Source organism: Orycteropus afer, unplaced genomic scaffold (genome assembly GCF_000298275.1).
Source record: "Orycteropus afer afer isolate SDZICR_OR568_19922 unplaced genomic scaffold, OryAfe1.0 scaffold00239, whole genome shotgun sequence".
In the NCBI taxonomy this organism is placed as follows: domain Eukaryota; kingdom Metazoa; phylum Chordata; class Mammalia; order Tubulidentata; family Orycteropodidae; genus Orycteropus; species Orycteropus afer.
The window spans coordinates 1,003,086-1,027,305 of record NW_006921826.1 but is presented as its reverse complement, the minus strand read 5'-3'; the positions used below and the strand labels follow the sequence as shown (position 1 = coordinate 1,027,305).

The 24,220-nt window shown below is 43.8% G+C and overlaps 1 protein-coding gene across 1 annotated transcript in view; it reads right to left on the bottom strand.

Annotated features, from left to right (window-relative positions):
- Positions 1 to 2,753: 2,753 nt before the first annotated feature.
- SDCCAG8 (SHH signaling and ciliogenesis regulator SDCCAG8) overlaps positions 2,754 to 24,220 on the bottom strand; it is a 352,265-nt gene continuing 330,798 nt past the window's right edge. Inside the window, exon 17 of the mRNA XM_007949144.2 lies at positions 2,754 to 2,916. Coding sequence (XP_007947335.2) covers positions 2,754 to 2,916 — 163 coding nt within the window. The remainder of the gene's footprint in view (positions 2,917 to 24,220) is intronic.

Below are 24,220 nucleotides of genomic sequence, written 5' to 3'. Positions count from 1 at the left end.
GTTGTCTCCATAGTAAAATAACTCCAAATGTAATATTTGAATCTGAAGGTCCCTTTAGAGACGAGCCAGATGGGCCAGTATCAGATAGCAAAGGATGGTCAAATCACTTCTGTTGCTTCAGGCAAGGGAAGAAAGACTTGCTAGTTTTTCTGAGGGTTTTTTGAGGTTTTTTTGTTTTGTTTTGTTTTGTTTTAATGCATTTTGTGAAAATTTTGCAATTCATTTGGCAGTTACCAGATTTTTAAAGCCCTGGAAGAGGTTCCTCAGCATTGATGGTCCATGTTAAGATCTAAGTGTGCTGTAAAGCGGGCAGATGGGGAGTTAAAAGGCAAACCCCGCATTGCAATGATCCAGTGCAGAAAAGGGAGGAGACTGAGATATGTTCTCAGTATGTGTAAGACACCCTACAATGCTAGTTCTGAAGTAGGTCTTGGCTACTGGAGGCCCAAAGATGAGTAATGCCATGAGTCACAGCCCTTGCAATCCTGTGTGACAAGGCCTCGCACCTGCCTGGAGACCCAGTGGCCCAAGTGGCCCTGAACACTGGCTGACCAGGACTAATGCTGGTCTACTGGGGCTCTTCCACAGGACTGGCTGCACAACTTGGGTTCTGACCTCAGCCCAACCCTCATAGGTAGAATAGGAGGGAACAAGGTGCCTGAACACATCTAAGAAGTGGGTGGGAGGGAGAAGTGAGCATCTTCCTGTCACCACTGGCTCCAAAGGGCCTCTGCCCTGTCCTCTGCTTCTCCCCCAGGACAAATTATAGGAGAGGAGAGAGGAAAAGAACCCTGACATGTCTTTGGCCTACAAAGTCCTGCCAAGCACCACACAGCTACATTCATTTAACACTTCCAAATTCCCTTTGTGTTAGGTTATACACATGTAGAAAACTGAGGCTTAGAAGAGACCTAAGTGACTTTCCCAGGGTCTCACAACAATGACAGAATCTCAAATCACTCTCTGCTTTCTCTGGCTCCAAACGCTTCAGAGGTTCTCAAATCCAAGTGTCTTCCAGAATTTCCCAAGAAGCTTGTTAAAATGTAGATTCACAGGCCCTGCTCCCAGAAATGCTGACTCAGTGTATGTGAGGGGGAGCCCTGGAAGTCATGTTTATTTACTTAGTCCTTTCACAAGTGTCCTGGAGGACTGTGGGTGCATGGTCTGTGGTGTAGATGGAGTGGCATGCATTGCACTTTTCCCTGGGGGCAGTTTCAGAACCATCAGAGGAGAAAGTGCCCGGGTGGACCACCTCCTCAGCCCTGAGCTAGTGTCTGGCACCCAAGAGGTGCTCAGTTACTATCTGTGGAATGAATGTGCACTTTGCAGAGAGATTTGGTGGGCTAGGTTGAGGAGGGGAGGGAGAAGTCAGTATTTAGAAGTTCCTATATCCCATATCCCATAACCCAATATCCAGTCAGCGTGTGGTGATTTTGAAAGAAGAATGAGATGGACAATTTCTCATCATTTTCATTTCCAGACACATTTTTCCAATTAATCATCCCAAGTGCTTTCTGCGTGAAGTCTGTAGGCATTCAGGAGCACCTGGGTAGAATCCTAATTAAAGGCCAATGTCATAGCCAGCCCATGGACCCCCTCGTTATCCTAACAGATCACTTGCTAGGGCCAAAAGCACAGCCTTTCTGGCAGGAATAGAGCAGTTTAGCATGTTGTTGTTGTTGTTAAGTGCCGTCGAGTCGTTTCCGACTCATAGCGACCCCATGCACAGCAGAACGAAACACTGCCCGATCCCACGCCAGCCCCACAATTCCTGCTATACTTGAGCTCATCATTGCAGCCACCATATCAATCCATCTCGTTGAAGACCTCCCCCACTTTCGTTTATGCATTTTAATTCCATACTCTTAAACTCACCTGGACACTTTCTTCCCTCCATTATCCCTGCTGGTGGCCCTAGGTCTAACCTGAACAGCAAAAGCCTGGGCAGTGGAGTTAGGCTTAGATTTCATTTGCAGGTTCCCTACTTAATAGCTGTATACATTTGTTTGAGCCTCAGCTTACCTATCTGTAAAATAGAGACAATAATACCAACCTTGCATGCTTGATCAAAGGGAAAGGGTTAATGGACATCATAAATGTAACAAGGGATTAGCCAGTCTGCAAGCACTCAAAATATCAACCTGATTATAAGCTAGTTTAGAACAGCATTCCTCTGCAGCCCATTCATGAAGACTCCCTGCTTAGAAACACCACTTTCCTCAACCAATTCAAATCCTATGCATCCTTCAAGGGCACTTCAAGGCCTACCTCCTACCAAAAGCCTGCCCTGACTTTGCAGTCCTCTCCTCCTCCCCCACTCTCCCACCCTCCACAGTGCAGCCTGCACAGGGAAGCTCAGTGCTCAGCCTGGTTTGCTGACTCATGGGCATGGCCTCTTCTCCTTCTCTTGTTTTGTTACAGTTGATAACAGCCATTGAGTTAGCTCCAACTCATGGTAACTCTATGAGTCCATTGTTGCAGCCACTGTGTATTTTGAGTGCTTTCCCACGTAGGGGGCTCATCTTCATACACTTTACCAAAACCAAACCAAACTCACTGCCATCGAGTCGATTCCAACTCATAGCGAGCCCCCTTGGGTTTCCGAGACAGTAAATCTTTACAGAACTAGATTGCCCTATCTTCCTTCTGTGGAGTGGCTGGTAGGTTTCAACTACCAGCCTTCTGGTTAGCAGTCAAGTGCCTTAGGATCCATCTCCAGACCCCAGTGTGTCCTCTGGTGGGCCGACTCCACCCTAAGAACTACACCTGATGATGGGATTGTACAGTACCTGGGATCTCAGGTGTTCCACCTCCTCTGACAGGCTCTGTCTCTCCAGAAGGAGCTGGTTCTGCTTGTTGAGGAGCTGCACCAGCTGCTGGGCGGTGGCCTGGCTGTGCTTGTCCAGCTGCCTTAGCCTGGAGAGAAACCCACCACAGAATGAAAGAGGGGCCCACAGACTTCCCACAGGTGGGAGGGGATGCTGGCAGACATAAGCCCTTTAAACACTTTCCCTTGCTATGTGTAATAAACTATGATTCCAAAGTGTAAGCAGCTGGAAGCCCAGGGTGGCCCTGAGGTGCAAGGTTTGGGAGTAGTGGGCCCTTGGTAAGCACTTGTGAAATTGAATGGACTGGTCTCAAACATGGAAGGGAACTGGGAGCATTCTCAATGAGTTATCAACTAGAAAAATGCACAGATAAGTTGAATTAGTAGAGGAAAACCCAAAACCAAAAGCTCACAAGCAGAGGTCAGAGATGAGAGCCTACATGCCTCCAGTGTTCAGCTGGAAAGGCCTCTCACTGGCTGAGCAGACGGCCTGCCCAGGCTGGGGAAGTGGGCAAGGGATGATGGAAACACTGAAGTAAGGGTTTTCCATTATTAATCACTCAATCATGTGCTGCAGCATAGCTGACCAGATGTCTTTAAGATCCTAAATTTGTCATTCTGCTGATGGGCTCTCCTCTCCAGACTTGCTAATTCACTCAAACTATTATCCTCATTTGTCCATAGACAGCTTCTGGTGGCCAGCAGCACATGCACACGTGGACATGTGGCTTTGGATTAAATTCAGAGCTGAACAACTACCCAGACTATTCTGGAAAAGAAGTAAAATGGCGTATGCCCTTCCTCACAACCATCTCTGATTAAAAGCACTGACAGGGTAACCTATGTTTTCACGTTTCAGGGTGCATTTCAAACTCCAGCTGCATGCCCAGCATCAAGTCAGGGACTTCACAGACTCTGGCCTTAGGCTGCGCTCAAGTTCTCTTGCAGCTGCAGTTTTGGTGGGCTCCAAGCACAACTTGACATTTACAAGGCCACAGATTTAATCTCAGGGTGGAGGCAAGTTGGCTTACAGCATCTGGGGACAGGCACAACTGCATTCTGGGACACCTAACAGTATTCCAGTTACTTTACTCATGCTCTCTTCAGTCTCTTCTGCAAAGTATGATCTACATTGCCAGTACTGCACCTACCACCAGCCACTACCCACCCTTCTCAACTTGGATCATTTTGCTGGAGTCTTTGTTCCAATTAGGAGCTCTGTGATTAAGGCATTAGGCTGATAACCGTTTGGTCAACCTTTTGGTTGGTGGCTTAAGCCCACCAGCCGCTCCGAGGGAGAAAGATGAGGCAGTCAGCTTTCGTAAATATTTATAGCCTTGGAAACCCTATGGGAGTCGCTATGAGTTGGAATCAACTGATGACAGTGGGTTTGGTTGTTCTAATTGCCACAGCAGGCAGTCCTTCCTGCCACTCCATCCCTCATCCCTGTCCCCTCCTCTGAACACTATGGCTCCCTTCTCAATCACAGCCAGCATTCTGCTACTTTTAGTCATTTGCAGGGTGAGGGGGTGGGGGAACAGGAGAAACTTGCAGCTGGGAGCAAAGCCTCAGCACTGTGCATGCTCGAACTGCCCGTCCCATCCCTTCAAGCTGAGGCCTTGGCCTGCCCACCTCCCATGGTTCCATGGTGCCAACTTGTATCCTGCTTTCCTGCTTGTCTGTAAAGAGCTGCAGGTACTAAGGACATAGGTTAGTTCTCGTCCTGTGTCTGTAACTGTTCAGGGCCGGGTTCGCTCAACCCCAGGCTGGGCTGCATTCTTTGCCCAACTTTCCAGGTCCCTGGATCAGATGGAGCTAAGAACAGCAAAGGTCTGCTATCCAATTGTGAGTTATTCCTGGCTCTGTATTGTAAGAATGATAGTAACCCCTGCCCCTCCCCCCACACACACACTGCCCAGCTGTCCTTCCTTTGATCTTGAAGGAGGAGAAATGTTTCCTTCTGGTGATGTTATGGGCATCCCCACTCTGGAAAGACAATCACCTCAGTCATGCTTGTTATGTGAGGCCGACTTTACCCAAGAGTGTGGTCTCCAGACCACCACACTGGGGGCAGGTCAAACAGCAGCTTCTCTGGTACTGGCTTCTGAGTCACCACTGCTGGGTGGCTATACCTGGGAGAGAAGCCCTGGCCAACAGCCTGGAGGATGGGAGGGGGAATGCCAACATCCAAGAGCCTGCTCAAGTGGGCAGGATGGTTAAGTAGCACATCTGCCGGCTGGCCCACTGCCATATGCTCTGACATATGACCTATGCAGACTATATTTACTTGAGCACCTACTCTGTTGGAGCACTGGAGTGTAACCATTGAAGATGCAGAGATGATGAAAACAGTCTTTTTTCCTTGAGAAGCTGACTAATCTAGCATTTGAACATTTAAATCAGACAGGCAGCAATAACTCTCTCTAGACCCTTAGGTGACTTTTCCTTCCAACCAAGTGGAGGTGGAGCTGGGGAAGAGTCACAGGTATAACAGCTACTGAGGACAACAAAGCCCACTGGCTTCAGCCTTGTTCAAAAGAAGTGAACAGAAACATGGAATAAATAAATGCCACCATTAAGTTTCAGTGGCAAGAAGGACTTCCAAGTGGTTGTTCTCCATGTGGTACCTGTGGGGCCTTGCCTGGGCTTTGATCAATGAGATAGCAGGCCTACGGGCTGGTGAGGTCAGTATGCGGTTCTGGGCTCTGGAAAAGGGGATGCTGCTCGATCCTGAGCCATCAGCAGAAACAAAGCTGCTTCAGCAGCACAAACAGCCCACTGTGGGCTGGCTGCCTGAAATGGCTCCCATTCCTGCAGAGGCTTTGCTCCTATGGTGTCCTCAGAACCTAGAAGGAGCTCATTTGACAGGCCATGCTTTGTAAACTGTGGGCGTTGGCCCCCTGCAGCAGATACCTGAGGGCTAGGTCCTGCCCAAATGGCTGCATCAAGTCTTCAGTGTGAGTCGGAATCAAAGCAGGAAGCCATTGCCACAGTCCCTGTGCAAGCATCAAGCCCTGCTGAGGTGGGCCCTGGGAGAAAATTGGCCTTCCCACCTCCCTTCCCTCTGGGAGGCCAATACCCTCACCCTCACCCTCATCCCAGCTGAGGAGCTAAGGATATATATACAGTTGACTCATGTCCTAGGAGAAAATTACCACAAAGTTACAGTAGTGAAGAAAAGAGATTTTATTCAGCATATGCAGCAAAGAAAAAACAAAGGTGGGAAACAGCTAGATAAGTCATTAGAACAATGTCTGTCTTGAGTCTGACAAACAGCACAAAGCCAACAGTATATATAAAAATTTCAAGTCAGTAAAAGCGTCACCTTTCCATAGATTTGCTAAAAATCTACTGAATTATTGTGATTGTTTTTCAAATAATCATTGGTGTAAGTTTTCAGTAACAACAGTCAGGAGGGTTTTCTTTGGTCCAATAAACCAAAAAAGGAAGAAGAATAGGAATTGCCCTATATCAAAATGATTTTTTTTGTTCTAAGAAGGATAAGCCCAGGAAAGTTCCCTAGTCCTCTGTGTAAACCCACTGTCATCGAGTTGATTCCAGGTCATAGCAACCCCCATGGGGTTTCCAAGGCAATAAATCTTTACAGAAGTAGATTGCCTCATCTTCCTTCCTCGGAGTGAATGGTAGGTTTAAACTACTAACCTTCTGGTTAGCAGTCAAATGCCTTAGGCACTGAACCACCAGAGCTCCTTAGCAACCTCCATAGGGTTCCATAAAACTTTACAGAAGCAGATCACCTCATCTTTCTGCCACTGAGTGCCTGGTGGGTTCAAACCACTGACGTTTTGGTTAGCAGCACAATGCCTTAGCCATAGCACTACGAGAGCTCAATAGTCCTCTGTCTAAGCACTAGTTAATCTACTCTTCCTGAGGGAAACTGCCTTTCCCTGGATTTTCCTGGATTGGTCAGGTCAGGAGCATTGGGAAAGTAACATCGAGAACTCAAAACTGCATCTGCATTTATGTCAAGGCTCCAAATGGAGTCAGGGCTCCAACTGTAGGATGCAGCCTTGCGCAAACCAAATGCTTTTTACATTTTAGTCTCTAATGCACTCATTTCTACCCTAACACAAACACTCCAAGCAGTTCTTCTTTATTTTCCTCCCTTTAAAAATCATGCACCTTTGTTTTTTGGGGGTCAGTCATTCCACATGCAGCAATGAAATCAGTCACAGCCTGGAAAAGGTAAAAACAACAACAAAACCAGACCTACATTTGTAAAACAACAAAGGAGACTAAAACAGATCTCAGATAACAGCAAACTTCCAAGTAAAATTTTGCTGAAGAGAATTAAAAAATGGTTGCAGCAGTATATTGACAGGGAACTTCCAGAAATTCAAGCTGGATTTAGAAGAGGATGTGGAATGAGGAATATCATTGCTGATGTCAGATGGATCTTGGTTGAAAGCAAAGAATACCGGAAAGATGTTTACCTGTGTTTTATTGACTATGCAAAGGCATTTGACTATGGATCATAACAAATTATAGATAACATGGCAAAGAATGGAAATCCCAGAACACTTAACTGTGCTCATGAGGAATCGTTACACAGCCCAGGAGGCTGTTGTTCAAACAGAACAATGGGATAATGCATGGTTTAAATCAGGAAGCGTGTGTGTCCAGGCTGTTTCACCACACTTATTCAATCTATATGCTGAGCAAATAATCTGAGAAACTGGATTACATGAAGAAGAACATGGCATCAGGATTGGAGGACTACTCATTAACAACCTGCGATATGCAGGTAACACAACTTTGCTTGCTGACAGTGAAGAAGATTTGAAGCACTTACTGATGAAGATCGAATACTACAGTCTTCAGTATGGATTACACCTCAACATAAAATAAATATCCTCACAACTGGACCAGTAAGCAACATCATGATAAATGGAGAAAAGATTGAAAGTTGTCAAGGATTTTATTATACTTGGATGCACAATCAACAACAATGGAAGCAGCAGTCAAGAAATCAGACATTGTATTGCATTGGGTAAATTTGCTGCAAGGGACCTCTGTAAAGTGTTAAAAAGCAAAATTGTCACTTTGAAGACTAAGGTGAGCCTAACCCAAGCCATGATATATTCAATCACCTTATGGATGTGGAAGTTGGACAATGAATAGGGAAGACTGAAGAAGAACTGATGTCTTTGGATTTTGGTGTTGGTGAAGAATGGTGAACATTCTGGACTGCCAGAAGAACAAACAAATCTGTCCTGGAAGAAGTGCAGCTGGAATGCTCCTTAGGAGAATGGCCAGACTTCGTCTCACCTACTTTAGTCATGTTGTCGGAAGGGACCATTCCCCAGAGGATATCATGCTTGGTAAAGTACAGGGTCAGCAAAAAAGGAGAAGACCCTCAACAAGATGGATTGACACAGTGGCTACAAAGATGGGCTCAAGCACAAGGATTGTGAGGATGGAGCGGAAGCAGGCGGTGTTTTGTTCTACTGTACACAGGGTCGCTGTGAGTCAGAGGTGACTCAGGGCATCTAACAACAACAACAATATTATGAAGATTATGAAGATTATAAAAAAAATATTATTTTAATTAAAATGCTATTTTTGGAAAAGCCCACCCACAAACAGTGCATGACCCAGACTATACTCTGTTGAAGAGTGTTTCATTACCATTAATTAGAAGAGATTTCTTAAGGTGACCTACAGACACATAATCTCTTATTAGTTATTGCTCTCATTTTTAAGATATCCTTTTAAGTTCTTCAGCCAACCACAGCTGCAGCTACCACCACTGTAACTACCACCCCTGTTAACATTTGCTGAGCCCCTGGGCTTATCCCATTACACTGATTATCTAATTAAAATTCCTCTAGAATCCTATCAGGTAGGTGCTAGTATTATCATTCCATTTTACGGATAAGAAAACTGAGGCTAAACGCTTAAATTAACTTGTGCAAAGTCACACAGCAAGTAAGTGGTAAAGCTTGGATTCAAATCCTGTGTTTTTAACCATTATTAGTGGTTAATTAATTCATGGAATTAACTCAGCAAGCTGACCAGCCTGCGTTAATAAACATCTCTCAATACTGGGAATACATCAAGAATGACAAACAGTACCTGCCCTTAGGGACTATTAGTGAGAGATTTAGAAACAAATAAGTGCTGAATTCAACAGGATATTCTGAGGACAGAAAGGCAAGTGGTCACTAAGGCAGGCAGGCAGGAGGTCCAGAAAGGGTCTACTTAAGGTATAGCTCATCATGATAATAATAATGGCATCTACTGAGTGTTTATTACATGCCAGGCACTGTGACAATGCTTATTATTTATTAACTTTCTTAGTGGTCACAACAATCCAATCCAGGCAGGAACTATTATCCCCATTTTAAGGATGAATAAACTGAGGTTCGTTGTTGTTAGGTGCCTTGAGTCAGCTCCAACTCATAGTGACCCTACATCCAACAAAACAAAACACTGCCCAGTCCTGCATCAGCCTCACAATCCTTGCTATACTTGAGCCCAGCCACTGTGTCAATCCATCTCATTGAGGGCCTTCCCATCTTTGGCTGACCCTCCACTTTACCAAGCCTGATATCCTTCTCCAGGGAATGGTCCCTTCTGACAACATGACCAAAGTAGGTGAAATGAAGTCTGGCCATTCTCGCTTCCAAGGAGCATTCCTGCTGTACTTCTTCCAGGACAGATTTGTTAGTTCTTCTAGAAGTCCATGACACTTTCAGGATTTGAGTTGTGCCACACCACAACTCAAAAGTATCAACTCTTCTTTGCTCTTCCTTATTCATTGTCTATCTTTCACATGCATATGAGGTGACTTATTATTATTTTATTTTTTTTTAACTAAGGTATCAAAAAACTGAGGCATAGGTAAGATAAATGACTAGTCACTCTTCTAGTAAACTGGGATGTGAAGAGACAAGTGGGTGTTGCTCTGTCAGGGGCCAGGGGCAGGACAGTACCATAAGGGAGGCAGTAATGCAATTGAATGGGAGTGTCTGGGAGCTATGAGCTGGGCCTGTAGTGAGACTAGAGGCTGAGAGCTGCTCAGAGGAAGGTAACACTGAACTGAACAAAGCTTTGTAAGCCAAACTGACATATATGGCCTTTATCCTGAAGACAATGATGGTGTCATTGACCAAGAGGACAAGAAGAGGCACTGGCTTGGAGTAAAGGGGAGGAGTTTTGGTTAAGATGAATCTGAGGCACCTGTGTGACACAGGTAGTGATGCCCACAAAGCAGTTAAGTAGATTGGAACTGAGGATGAGACAGAGTTGGGGCTCTATCTGCAGAAGAATTAAGCCATTCAAGTTTCTCCCAGGAAAGTTTGGTAAAGATTTACAATTGGGGAAGTTTGCTATACAGATATCCAGATCTCCCACAATCTACTGGCTAAGAAATGTTGCTGGAGTGAAAGAGAAGAGGGGCAAGTACAGAGCCTTGGAGAATAGCAACAGTGAAAAGAGGACAAGAAGCCAGCAAGATACTGGGGAAGATGAAAGAAGGTAGGAGGAAACCCAAGGGAGAAGAACTTGGAGGTCAAGGAAGGCCAGACTCTCAAGAAGGAGCATCCAGTTTGTGTGAAATGCTGCTTCATGGTGGGATGACTGAAGAGGCAGGCACTGGGTGGCATCTGCCAGAGCTCTGCAGGGAGGTGGGAGCAGAGGCTTAAGCAAGAGGAGGGAAGAAGGGAGACAGAAGGGCTTGGCTGAGGGAAGGTGGGTAGGGGAGCAGTGGATGGGAGGGACTTGAGCCCAGGGAAGGAAATCCTAGAGAAGAAAGGGAAATCTCAAGGCAGAGGACGGATGGATGGAAGGAAGGCACCTTGAGCAGAAAACTGGGAGCCTCCTCTTTCAGGCAGGAAGCAGGCAGACACAGTGGCAAGCAGCTGAGGGAGCTCACATTCAGTAGCCTATATTTTCTCCCAGGAGCTCTGGTGGCATAGTGCCTAAGGCATTTGACTGCTCACCAGAAGACTGGTGGTTCAAACCCGCCAGCACCCCTCGTGGCTGGTAGGTTGGGCAACCCAGGTAGAGGGCATGGTTGTTTGCTGAGAGAAAAGAGGGAATGCAGTGGGGTGGCAGTGGAGAGCTGTCATGGGGGAGATGAGGGCACTGGCTAGGGCCAGGAACACAGCTGCCAAGCTGAGGTGAGGCACAGGTTCTGTGGCCACAGCCACTCTGAGTGAACCTTTCCAGGGACCACACCTCTTTTTCCACCCAGGGAAGGTCTGGTTCTGCTCAACTCTGCCCGTGCCCCCAACAACCCCCGCCCCACCACCACTGCTGGAAGCCTTCTGCTCCTCCTACCTTGAGACCTTTGAATTGCCCTTCCCTCTACCTGGAATGTTACTCCTCTTGATCTTCACAGGGCTGGGGAGTTCTTTTCAAGTTTCAGGTCTTAATTGTCATTTTGACAGGCCACAATTACTTGTTCTGTTTGGGTGTCTTATTTTTAGCCATTTGTCTACAGGCATTAAGTGACTGATTGTGAGAGTGGACTGCTGTCAGCCAGGAGAGCCATTTAACTTATGTTAAGTCTGTGGAGGCAGCAGCCCCTGCTGTGGAAAAGACTCCAAGCAGTATGCACACCACACAGGCTTCCACACAAAGAGGAGAGACAGCACCATCCTTTTTAGAGCTCAAATCCTAATCAAGACCCTTCTTTCCCAAGGCCTATGTCTTACCAGAGACCCCAGAACACACTGGTTATCTGCACTGTGATGTCATGATGCTCCAGGAGCTGTGCCCAGGCCAGGCCCTGACAGGGTAGGAGATCTCCATTCTCCCATGAAGAACCTGGTACTCCTTTTACCTTCACAGAGCCAGCCCGTCCACGAGAAAGGACCTTTCTAGGCCACTTTGTAACCCAGGTTAATGTTGGTTGCCACATCCTAACCAAGGGCTCAGGGACCATTTCCTTAAGGATCTACAGGTACATAGTTGGCACTTCTAGGGTAGAACTGGTGACTTTTGGGGGAGGAGCAGCTGTAACCACTCTGGCCTAGTGGTCAGCACGGGGTCTTCTGTGCTTAGGCATGCCAGGAACTACAGGAGTGGAAGGGGCAGTGCTTACCATGGGAACACAACATGCAGAGGACTCTTGGGGGGGGGGGCAAGCAGCTCTCTATTGGTCCAACAGTGATCTTCTCAGCCACACCCCACAAGTGTGATCAGAACCAGTGGGTTTTTTTTTTTTTTTTTCTTTTTTTAAATACACAAGACTTCAAGATGAGATGGAGCAAGTGGTGAAATACAAAACAACTTTATAGATCTCAGTGGGCTGGGGAAAATATCTTATGCAAAACAGAAGCAGTGCAAGCTGCCAGCTCTGGTCCTCTGCTTCAGACACTCATTTGCTATGAATACTGTGAAAGCAAGTGAGTACATATATTTGAATTTTATTATGTTGTATGTGATACATACAAAATATATGCAGTGTGTAAATAAGTTATGAGGTATAATAATCAAATGAACACTTGTGAACCTAGCACAATCACCACAGGCCAGCACCCTTCGCTGCTTCTCCAGCCCAGCCCCATTCTCTCCTGAGGGGCCCAGCAGCTTCATGCACGCATTTTTTCTTAATTAGAGGTTTTAGTTTCACTCAGTCATTTCACCTGGGAGCTGGATATTGTTTTGGTTGGTTGATTGTTTTTAGGGACATAATGTCTTTTGTCTTAAAAAGGTTTCAGACCAGGGTCCTTTCTTGTGGTCACTCTGGCTACAGCAATACTTTTCCTTCCCCTTCTTAGAAAAGTCTTTTTAAAACGCTTAGATCCATAATTTCCCTGGAAGTAGGGGCCTCTTCATGGAAATGAAGAAATCTGTCAACCAATAGATGGGTTTAAAAGGTGCAAATGTTTTTACTGTAAACTATGCACTTGTTTTTCTACTGTTGTTGTTGTTGTTGTTATGTGCTGTTATGTTGTTGTTATGAGTGAACCTGACTCATAGCGACCCTTCCTTGGGTTTCCGAAGCAGTTATCACTACGGAAGTAGATTGCCCCTTTCTACTACTCCTAATAAAAAACAAAACACACCAAACTGCTGTCAAGTTGGTCCTGACTCATAGAAACCCCTCCTTGGGTTTCTGAGGTGGTATTTCTATGGAAGTAGATTGCCTAGTCTTCCTTCCAAGGCGTGGCTGGTATGTTTGAACTACCAGCCTTCTGGTTAGCAGTCAAATGCCTTAAATGCAATGCAACGCACTGCCGTCAAGTAGGATCTGACTCATAGTTACCCTTCCTTGGGTTTCTGAGGTGGTATCACTATGGAAGTAGATTGCCCAACCTTCCTTCTGAGGAGCAGTGGTGGGTTTGAACCCCCAGCCTTCTGGTTAGTAGTCAAATGCCTTAGCCGTACCCTCTAAAATGGAGCTCTGGTGGTGCAGTGCCTAAGGCATTTGAATGCTAACCAGAAAGCTGGAAGTTCAAATCCACCAGCTGCTTTGCAGAAGGACAATGAGGAAATCTACTTCTACTTCCAAGGTTTGTTATTGTTGTTGTTAGGTGCCATCAAGTCATTTCCGACTCATAGCAACTCCATGCATAGCAGAACGAAACACTGCCCGATCCTGCACCAGCTCCATGATTCCTGCTATACTTGAGCCTATCATCACAGCCACTGTGTCAATCCATCTCATTGAAGGCCTCCCCCTCTTTTGTCGACCCTCCACCCTACCAAGCATGACATCCTTCTCCAGGGAATGGTTCCTTCTGACAACATGACCAAAGTGGGTAAGATGAAGTCTTTCCATTCTTGCTTCCAAGGAACATTTCGGGTGTACTTCCTCCAGGACAAATCCATTAGTTCTTTTAGCAGTCCATGGTACTTTCAGCATTCTTCGCCAGCACCACAACTCAAAAGCATCAACTCTTCTTTGGCCTTCCTTATTCATTGTCCAGCTCTCACATGTATAAGAGGCGATTGGAAATATCATGGTTTGTGTCAGGCCCACCTTAGTCCTCAAGGAGACATCCTTGCTCCTCAGCACTTGAAACAGTTCCTTTGTGATTGACTTTCCCAATGCTACACGTCGTCTAATGTCCTGACTGCTGCTTCCACTGGCATCAATTGTAGAACCAAGCAACGTGAATTCTTTGACGACCTCACTCTTCCTTCCATTTATTGTGATGCTGCTCATTGGTCCAGTTCTGAGGATTTTTGTTTTCTTTATATTGAGACGTAATCCATACTGCAGACTGTATTATTCAACCTTCATCAGTAAGTGCCTCAAGTCATCCTCACTTTCAGCAAGCAAAGTTGTATCGTCTGTGTATCTCAGGTTGTTAATGATTCTTCCTCCAATCCTGATGCCACGTTTTTCTTCATATAGTCCAGCTTCTCAGATTATTTGCTCAGCATATAGATTGAATAAGTATGGGGAAAGGATACAACCCTGACACACTCCCTTCCTGATTTTAAACCATGCAGTGTCCCCTTGTTCCGTTCGAATGAGAGCCTCCTGGTTGAGGTACAGGTTCCTCATGAGTATAATCAAGTGTTCGGGAATTCCCATTCTTCTCAATGTTATCCATAATTTGTCATGATCCACACAATCAAATGACTGCATAGTCAATAAAACACAAGTGAACATCTTTCTGGTATTCTTTGCCTTGAGCCAAGATCCATCTGACAACAGCTATGATATCCCTTGTTCCACAACCTCTTCTGAATCCAGCTTGCACCTCTGGAAGTTCTCTGTCAATATACTGCTGCAACCATTTTTGAATTATCTTCAGTAAGATCTTACTTGCGTGCAATATTAAAGATATTGTTCTATAATTTACACAATCTGTGGGATCACCTTTCTTTGGAATGGGTACAAATATGGATCTCTTCCAGTCAGTTGGCCAGGTAGCTGTCTTCCAAATCTCTTGACATAACTGAGTGAGTGCCTCCAATGGGGCATCCGTTTGTTGAAATATCTCAATGGTTATTCCATCAATTCCTGGAGCCTTGTTCTTTGCTAATTCTTTCATTGCAGCATTTGTAATGCTATTGTATACTTAATAGACTACAGTATAATGTAAACATAACTTTTATATGCTCTGGGAAACCAAAAACAGCATATGATTTGATTTATTTGATACTTGCTTTATATTGCAGTGGTCTGGAATGGAACCTGCAATATTGCTGAGGGATGCCTGTACTAAACATAAGACCTGCAATTTTATGTAAAATACAATAAACAAACAAACAAACTCACTGTTGTCAAGTCTATTTGACTCATAATGACCCCTCCTTGGGTTTCCAAGGCAGTATCTCTACGGAAGTAGATTGCCCGTCTTCCTTCTGAGGAGTGGCTGATGGGTTTGAACTGCCAGCCTTCTGGTTAGCAGTAAAATGCCTTAGACACTATGCCACCAGAGCTCCCATAATAAAATACACTTTAACATATAATATCTTTGTTCCTCAAAAAGCAGCACATATATATTAAATAATTTTAAGTATGCTAATAAAATTTGCCATTTAATTTACAGAATCCCAGAATAACTGCAGGAGTGCAAGCCTTGGAAAAAGAAGACATGGGTTCAATGTCCTCACTGGCTCTTCTACCTTTGACAAGGGCTAATGGAGACAGGTTCTCCATTTATAAAACCAAGAAAATAATACCTCCAGACCTACTGAATCAGAAACTCTGGAAATAAGGGCCCAACTATGGGCCTTCTAGGAGTTCTGGTGGTATAGAGGGCAAGACATTTGGTTGCTAACCAGAAGGTCAGTGGTTCAAACCTACCAGCCATTCCATGGGAGGAAGATGAAGCAATCTACTTTGTAAAGATTTACAGCCTTTGGAGTCCAATGGGGGACACCATGAGTCAGAATTGACTCGATGGCAGTGAGTTCGGTTTTTTAGTTTTATGGGCGATCCTGATGAATGCTTGTGTGTATTATCTGATGTATCAGAAGGCATAATATTAACCACACAGAAAAAATGAGTTCTTCTGGAGAGTAATTTTTGTTTCACTCTAACTTTGACTATCGAAACAGCCAACCATCTAAATGAAACCTCCACTAGTTGGCTCCTAAAATGTTTTGGCATCAGTTAGGAGGCCAAAAACAAACATATGATGGCTCTGAATCTCAGTTCCCTCACAAGTAAAAGGAGAGGATAAATTAGAACAAGTGTTGACAAATTTAAGCCCATAGACCAAATCTGGCCCACTGCCTGCTTTTGTACAAACTGAAAGTTAAGAATAGTTTTTACATTTTTAAATGGATAAAAAAAAATCAAAGTAAGAATAATATTTTGTGACATGTGAACATTATGTGAAAGTCAACTTTCAGCATCCACAAATATAATTTTATTGGAACTGCCACACCCATTTATTTATGTATGGTCTATGGCTACTTTTGCACTGTAGTGGCAGAGTTGAGTAGTTGTGACAGAAACCATATGGGCTGCAAAGACTAAAATGTTTATTACCTGGCCCTTTACAGAAAAAAATTTCCATCCCCTAGACTAGAAGATGACTAAGTTCTTATCTAACTCCAAATTCCTACAATACTAGGACTTTACAGAATTCCACTATGTTCCTGTCTTCAAATATTGCCAGTTATATAGTCATAACATTGCACTTAGCTGTCCCAAGTTTAAGGTTATGAAAACCCAATTATTCTAGTTACTGCTCTAGGCAATTAATTTTGGTGAATAAATCATATTAATTTAAAGTGGTATACTTTCTTCCAACACTTAAAAATTGCTGCTGCATTTTTTTTTTATCATTCCATCTCATTAATATGGTCATATAGAATTATCAAGAATAAGCAATCTGCTTAGGAATCTGGAACACATTCTAGCCAGTTATCCTCACTCAGAAATTTAGGACAGTTTCAATGGCTGATTTTTCATTTAAATTTTCTTCACCCAAATCCACCATATTCCATAATGATTTCAAGAGTAATTCATTCTGAAGTTCTCCTGTATTGTTGCTGTGTGCCGTGAAGGTGATTCCAACTCATAGCGACTCTATGAGACAGAGTAGAATTGCCCCATAGAGTTTGCATCTGTACTGCTTCTTTAATTTGTTATTCCATCAAAGTCTCAATTAGCCTAGGCTGCCTAGAGAGATGATGAGGGGAAAGAGTCCTCCTTCTTTCTCCAAAAGAACCTCAGGTCACATTAGAGCTGACAGGCATCTTAGGGATCATTCAGTCTAAGTCCATTTCAGTGAAACTGAGGCCCAGAAAGTACAAGTGACTTGGCCAAGATCATGCAGCCTGTCTGTAGCAAATCTAGGGCTGAAATCCATTTCTCTTGATTCTAGAACCCATTTTTTTCCAGTGTTTTTGCAGCATTTCAAAATCATTTTTTAGAAAGCCTGAAAAGTCTTCTATCCCACACTGAAAAATAATGATTTAAGGCAAGTTCCTTGAGAAAGGGAATACACTGGGAAACTCATGGGATCATTTTCTGAGAGCAGGGGCTGTAGGAGAAAAGGAGGGAATCCTTAGACTAATGTTTCCCACACTAGCTTAGTGAAGTGAACCAGTTTTTGGGTGTGTTTCTAAATTTCCAATCTGCTACAGATTGAAATTTTCGTGAAATACAATCAAAATACTGTAGCACTGTCTAACTGCTATGAAAGTTTCTAAACACTCTTAATTTCTGTTTTTATCTTGTCACAGAGGAGTAGACTAGCCATGGCCAGAAACAACATTTTGAACAGCACTGACCAGTGCACAAATTGCAGTAGGTGTGAAAAATGTACATTTGGGAAATTGGAAGCTCTAAAGACCAACTTGAGAAATGCTTGTTGCTGGTGGTCTTCCATAGTGTCACAGTGGGTGGCCCTCAATAGAGGGGCAAATGGCCAAGACAACATCTTTAGCCTCCAGGGCCCCATAAGGCCTCTGACAATGTCATCCAGGCTCTCTCCTGGACCAACTGCTTAAAACAATGCTTCTTCTTGAAACAGAAACAGGGGTTTACATTTGTTCTAACAGCAATATCTATTGCACTGCTACCTTGCAATCTTCTTAAACTGTAAGTACTGCCTGACCAACAATGAGCTTGTAATACTTTGCAAGAAAACTGACACCATGAAACCACAGAGAGGAGTAAACAGGTCAAGAATCTGACTCAGGGCCATACAAAAGGACTAGAAGTAAAACCCACACTGATTCTTATACTGTATCCATCCCCAATCTCAAATTAAGCACCACCTGTACCTATGGCATTTGACTGCTAACCAGAAGGCTGGTGGTTCAAATCCATCAGCCACTCCTCAGAAGGAAGATTGGGCAACCTACTTCTGGAGAGATACTGCCTCAGAAACCCAAGGAGGGGTTGCTGTGAGTTGGATTCCACTCAACAGCAGTGAGTTTGTTTTTTCTTTCCCAGATTAAACTGTTTATTTGGAAATATTTTCAAAGTTAAAATAGCTAACAATAAAAGTACAAAGGATACCCAAACAAAAACCAAACCAAACCCATTGCCTTCAAGTCAATTCCAACTTAAAAAGAACCTATAGGATAGAGTAGAGCTGCCCCATAGCGTTTCCAAGGCTGTAAATCTTTATGGAAGCAGACTGCCATATCTTTCTTCTGCCTAGTGGCTGGAGGGTTCAAACTACCAATGATTTGGTTAGCAGCCAAGTGCTTTAACCACTGTACCACCAGGGCACTGTGGCACCCACATATCCTTTATCCAAATTTACCTATTGTTATCATTTTGCCCCACTTGCTTTATCATACTGTTTATCTTGCCTTTTGTATAATATAAGAACATTTTTTTTTTTCAGAATTATCTAAAGTAAGTTGCATACATCATTGCCCTTTGCCCCTCGATACTTCAGTGTGTACTTCCTAAGGATATATTCTCTAATAAAACCATAGTATATTATCAACTAGGTTAATTTAACAGATACAATAATCTTAAGTTACTGAATTCCAATTTTATCAATTGACTCAATGATGTCACTTCCCCCGACCCCCCATCTCCAGAAAGTATCATTTACACTTCAATGTCATATGTCCCTTTAGCTCTCTTTAATCTTGAACAGTTAACAGACCTGTTTTTCTTTTGATAAATACTACTTCCAATTAAAGCAGCCATAGTCTTAAGACATGGACTCATCAGGATGCAAGGAGTCTTACATAACTGTCATCCCCATGTTTCTGCAGCCAGAGTTGTGTTTTCTGGAAGATTCTGTCCAGATGAGATCCTTCCATTGCTCCAGAAACTAACCCCCACCGAGTGTCCTAGAGAAGCCCATGGTGTATCAAGTACCATGCTACAGTGAGGTCTGCCTCTATTTTCCTTGTATTTGATCATCCTCAGGGTAGCAAATTGGTAACAGAGGTGTGATGAAATAAGAGGGTGCCCACAGCAGCTAAGTTACCAGATTCAATTACTATGGTGCACTTATTGGCACATATAATTAGGTTTTAATGCAAGTAATTTGATAACGACGCCTGGCCATGCCAATATTGAAAGCTTTTTATTTAGCTCCTCTTCAGCCTATACCAAGGCAGCCTCCCTGCTGACCCTTGTCAAAGAACCCCATCTGCTGGTTGCCACGGTAACTGAAGGCGACCAATTGAGCTGAACAGAGTGACTCAGAAATAAAATCTGCAGCCAAAGGAATTCTGCTAAGAGTAATAAATCATTTAGTAAAAGGGGGTCCTCCACACGGTGATGACTGTTGGGATAACATGATGGCATAACTCTTCCAGCTAGTAGATCCATGACAGATCAGAGTGATTAGGCCTGCTGGAGGGCTCATTTGGTTTCCAGTGGGCGCCAACAGCCGAAGAGATGGATCCTGCCCAGTTACGTGCCACCATTGGAAAGAAGGAACAAACTATGTCAATTTTTAGCATTTGGGCTGCCAAATTTTGGATTTTAAGGAGTGGCAAGAGAAGGATTCTAAGCTTCCAACACTACTCACTCTATTTTTTAAAAAAAGTGGCACAAGAAAACAGAATGCCCCATGGACCCCATGAAACCACTCTGGCCTTCAGGAAGGTAGCAAAGAGAACAAAGATTCTGATGGCTTTGGAATAAGACAATCTAGCAGCATCTCTCTGTCATAAATCAACTTTTAGGTGTTCCATGCAGAAACCATCTCTGTGCACAAGACTTGCAGTCCTTGAGATAGTAGGGGAGATGGTGGAATTTAAAGCAGAGAGCTTGAGATGGTCCCAGAGAGGGTCAGATGCTTTCTCTCTCAATAGGCCTTGGCTGATGCTCCTTATAAAACAAACAAACAAACAAAATGCACCTTTTGCTAAATCAGGGCCAATATGATCGGACAGAAGTAGGGGTTTCTCCCTGAGATAACAGGCAGCACATAGCTTGCCTGGCAGTGGTTTCAGAGTTATACCCTGAACCCCTCACAGCATAGGCCACATTTCCCAGCCATGTCCCCCCCCCCCCACTCCTTGTGAGTCCTGCTATGTAGACTATGAATCCCTTGTGCAACAGTGCCAAGATGTAAAGATGAAAAATTCCCAGATATTCTATATCGTCCATGCTGCATTTAATTTCTATATGCCAGTTCATTGGTGATAGTGGTAGGGAAGCAAGGGTCATAGGTGGTAGAAACAGCTGCCCTGATAGCAAATTGCAGCAGGTACTGAGGGACTATAGGACACAGAAGCAGTAGGGTGCTTTATGTTTTAGGGGGTGGTGGTTGGAGGTAGCCTTATCCTGCCAATCCCTCTCCTCACAAGCTGCAGAGCACCATTTTAAGAGATGCATGGGAGGAAGAGGCAGGTGACCCACTGTAAACTAACATGTCCCAGAGACAAGTTTTCTGCTTAAGAGCAACTGCCAAACAGGAGGGAATTTTCTGTTTCTTCTCTATCTTAGATGCTGCCAATAAAAGGCTTCTTCAGTCTTAGAGTTTTAGTGAAACTCAGCTGACCGAGTTAGGGAGTGCCTGTGCATGCCTGGGACTAGCCTCCCATGATACTCAGCTAGTCCGACAGCGCAAACAAAGCGCAGCGCTCCTCGAGCCAGGCCACTTCCCCGCAACTGTCAGCGCCATTTCCCACCCCCATGCCGGGCAAGAGTGCTTCTTCAGGTTGAATCTTCGCCAGTTCAATGTGTGCCTCCCACACATCAGCACCTGCTCTTGGGCCACCTCTGAGCGCGCTCAGCGAAGTAAGTTCCCCAGCGCCCTGGGCCTAGCAGCGCATCCGGAGGCGCACTCTCTTTCTGCGCTGTCAGGAGTCCTGAGCTCCAGCTCCCATCTCCGGGATGGGCACCTGCCGGCCCACACCATCCTCCGCAGGCTCCCCGCCCACTGTAACCTTGCAGCGGCTTTGCTTCTCCACGCTCCGGCCCCAAAGCTTGGCCGAGCATCCCTGTGCCCGCGGGGAACCCGCAGCCTCCGAGTGGGCGCCCGGCACCTGGAGGCAGAAGCTGGGGTGGGGGTGGCCAGCCGTGGGCAGCGGGAGTCTGGGTGTGGAGCATCTGGCTGGGGAAGACTCCGCGGGGGCTCGCGGGGCCTCTGGTCTTTGGCAGAAGGGGAGGATTAAACCGAGGTGGCAGTTGAGGGAAGGGGATGGCTGAAAGCTTCATTAACTCCATGCTCACATCCCAATTTCTTTCCCTTGAGAAGCAATGAGAAAAAGTTTGATTTCCCTGTCATGTGGAAAGCGCTGAGTGATTGCATTTGGTTTTCTTTCCTTTTAATTCCTTATTTGTAAACAAATTAATTAATCATTGTGTGCTGATGATCGAGCAGAACTCAAATTTTAATTAAACAGGAAAAAAAAATCTTGGCTAATAAAGGCCAAAGAAACAGTACAATCCATTTTAATTTCTATGTTAGCGATTAAGCATCTCATATGACTTAATTGAAACTGGCAAGGATCTTAAAGAAGTGAAAATAAAAATGTAACGGGCATGGTATTTCTTTAGTTTTATTTTTTCATTCACTTTCAATAACCAAACTAATTTTAAGATCAATCTTAAATTATGCCATGGAAAACAGGACTTCCTGATTCCATAAACATATTTTAAGTGAGTATCCCTTTACTGCATGGTTGTTCATACTTGAATTCCCTCCCCTTACAAAGTTACCATTAGTTTCACTTTAAGCCCTACTTCCAATTCTTTGTCTCTGCTCACTCTCCCGATTTCTCCTCCATATTTCAATTTCCAGACACTCTTGAACTTTCACACACACTGCCAGTTTGAGCCTGCACAGAATAATCAGTATATTAATTCCACTCGGAGACAGTGAGATTTTTCTAACACAATCTGCCCAACCTGAACTCTTTCCTTCAGAAACACTTTGCCTTTAAAAAGAAACTCTCAGCATGAACCTCATAAGAAGCGACATGTAACAGACAGTGCATGTGGCGCTGGGCATGCAGCACAGAATTAAAAGAGTTTTTTTACTTTGTTTCTTCAGTGCCATGTGCATAATGTACATGTGGACAAAACTGACATCAGACATTTAAAGCAAAAAGAGGATGGGGGAAATGTGATGGTGGCAGGAAAGAGAGAAAATATGTTGATAAAAACAGTAACTTCTGTTAATCTACATTTTTCAGTCCTTGTCTTAAGAATGTTAAGAAATATGTTGCTGTTTAATTGCATTGTTTCAAGGAATTCTAATGCTGACAAATTTAGGGCCATATACACTTGAAAGGGAATCAATAGACAGCAATCAAAATTACGCTTCCCATGGACCCCACCCCAACAGATCTTAAACTCAGAAGACAGAGTAAGAATATCTTAATCCTTATCATATTCAGTCTGAAATGAGCTCTGAAAGAAAAACCAAAAAAGTGTTTCTAACCTATTTATATTAGATGAGAATATATATTTTATATATGTACAAAGAATTCACGAAAATCGAATGGCAACTTGAAATTCTTAGGTGACATCAGTATCCTTGTAAAAAATAGTTTTTTATAAGGAAGTTGGTAGCAATCTTTAAATGATACTAAGAGGATCTTGTTTAGGAGAGTGAAAATCATTTGCCTGATCCACAAGTATGTAAAAATGATGACAGTTTTAAGACACATTCAGGGTTCTACACTCTGTGCCCTTTGTTCTTATTGGAGCCCACTCATACATTCTCTGTGTTGCATTTTTGTTTTTGTTTTTTGGGAGGACTATGCATCATTACACAGTAAAGAAGAATTATTTTCATCACTCAAAGTACCTTTAGTAGAAGTTGTAATATACATCATAGCTTTAGTTCACCAATCACAGTTAACCACAGGTGATTCACTTTTAACCTGATGCTGCATTTATTACTTCATCCCATTTTCTGGGGCCTGTACAGTTGGAGTCACTGTCTTTCAGAAGCAGTTGGTGAGCTCAGACCCTAAAGTAGTCCCTGATTAGGGTACTCCGCTCCCATGGTGTGTAGCATAAACTAGGGTCTGACCAGCCAATCTCAATGACTATTCACTTCAAACTGGTTTGATAATTTCATCAGACAAATTGGTCTTTTTTTTTTTTTTTTGACTGAATCAAACTAGTGACTTCACCTTCCATTACCCACAGTTTATGATACACTTAGAGCTTCAGAATTAATTATCTGTATCATTGATGAGGTGAGCCTAACTTTCTAGTAGCTGAACATATGTACTGTATGTGCATTGCCCCTGAAATGGCAATAGAACAAGAGCTGTTTGCCCTAAAATATAACTAAAATGTACAAAGAGCTTGGCTAAGAAAGCAAAAAATGAAGCTTTACTCTAGTTGAGGTTTACCAAGGACCTCACAGGTCCTGCTTCTATGCTCTCAGACCTCAAGTAAAGGTCTTAGCAGCTAATCACAGGTGAAATCTTGCCAATGTCCTTCCAGTTCTTAGTGTCTCAATTCTTAATACTTATCATTTTAAACTTACTTTATTAGGTAGTAGAATCATAAGGTCTCAAATTGCTGAGTAAATGGCATGTGACATAATACTCCAATGCATTCAGTGCTATGGAATTGGGATAATTAAAAGATTACATATCCATCTGTCCATATATACAAAAAAAAAAACAAAAAAAAAAACAAAACTCACTGCCGTCGAGTTAGATCTGACACATAGCAACCTCTCCTTGGGTTTCCAAGGCAGTATCACTACAGAAGTAGATTGCCCAACATTCCTTCCAAGGAGGGGCTGATGGGTTTGAACTGCCAGCCTTTTGGTTAGCAGTCAAATGCCTTAGGCACTATGCCACCAGAGCTCCCATATGTGTATATAATGTGTATCTGTGTGTGTATGTATATATATATACACACACACACACACACATGCACACATGGGTTCTCCTTGTCCCTCTGGTCTGCCTGAATTTCTTTCTCTCCTATTTGGTAATTAAAAATTTGCTATACCACTATATATATAATACATTATATATACATATGGGAGCTCCGGTGGCATAGTGCCTAAGGCATTTGACTGCTAACCAGAAGGCTGGAGGTTCAAACCC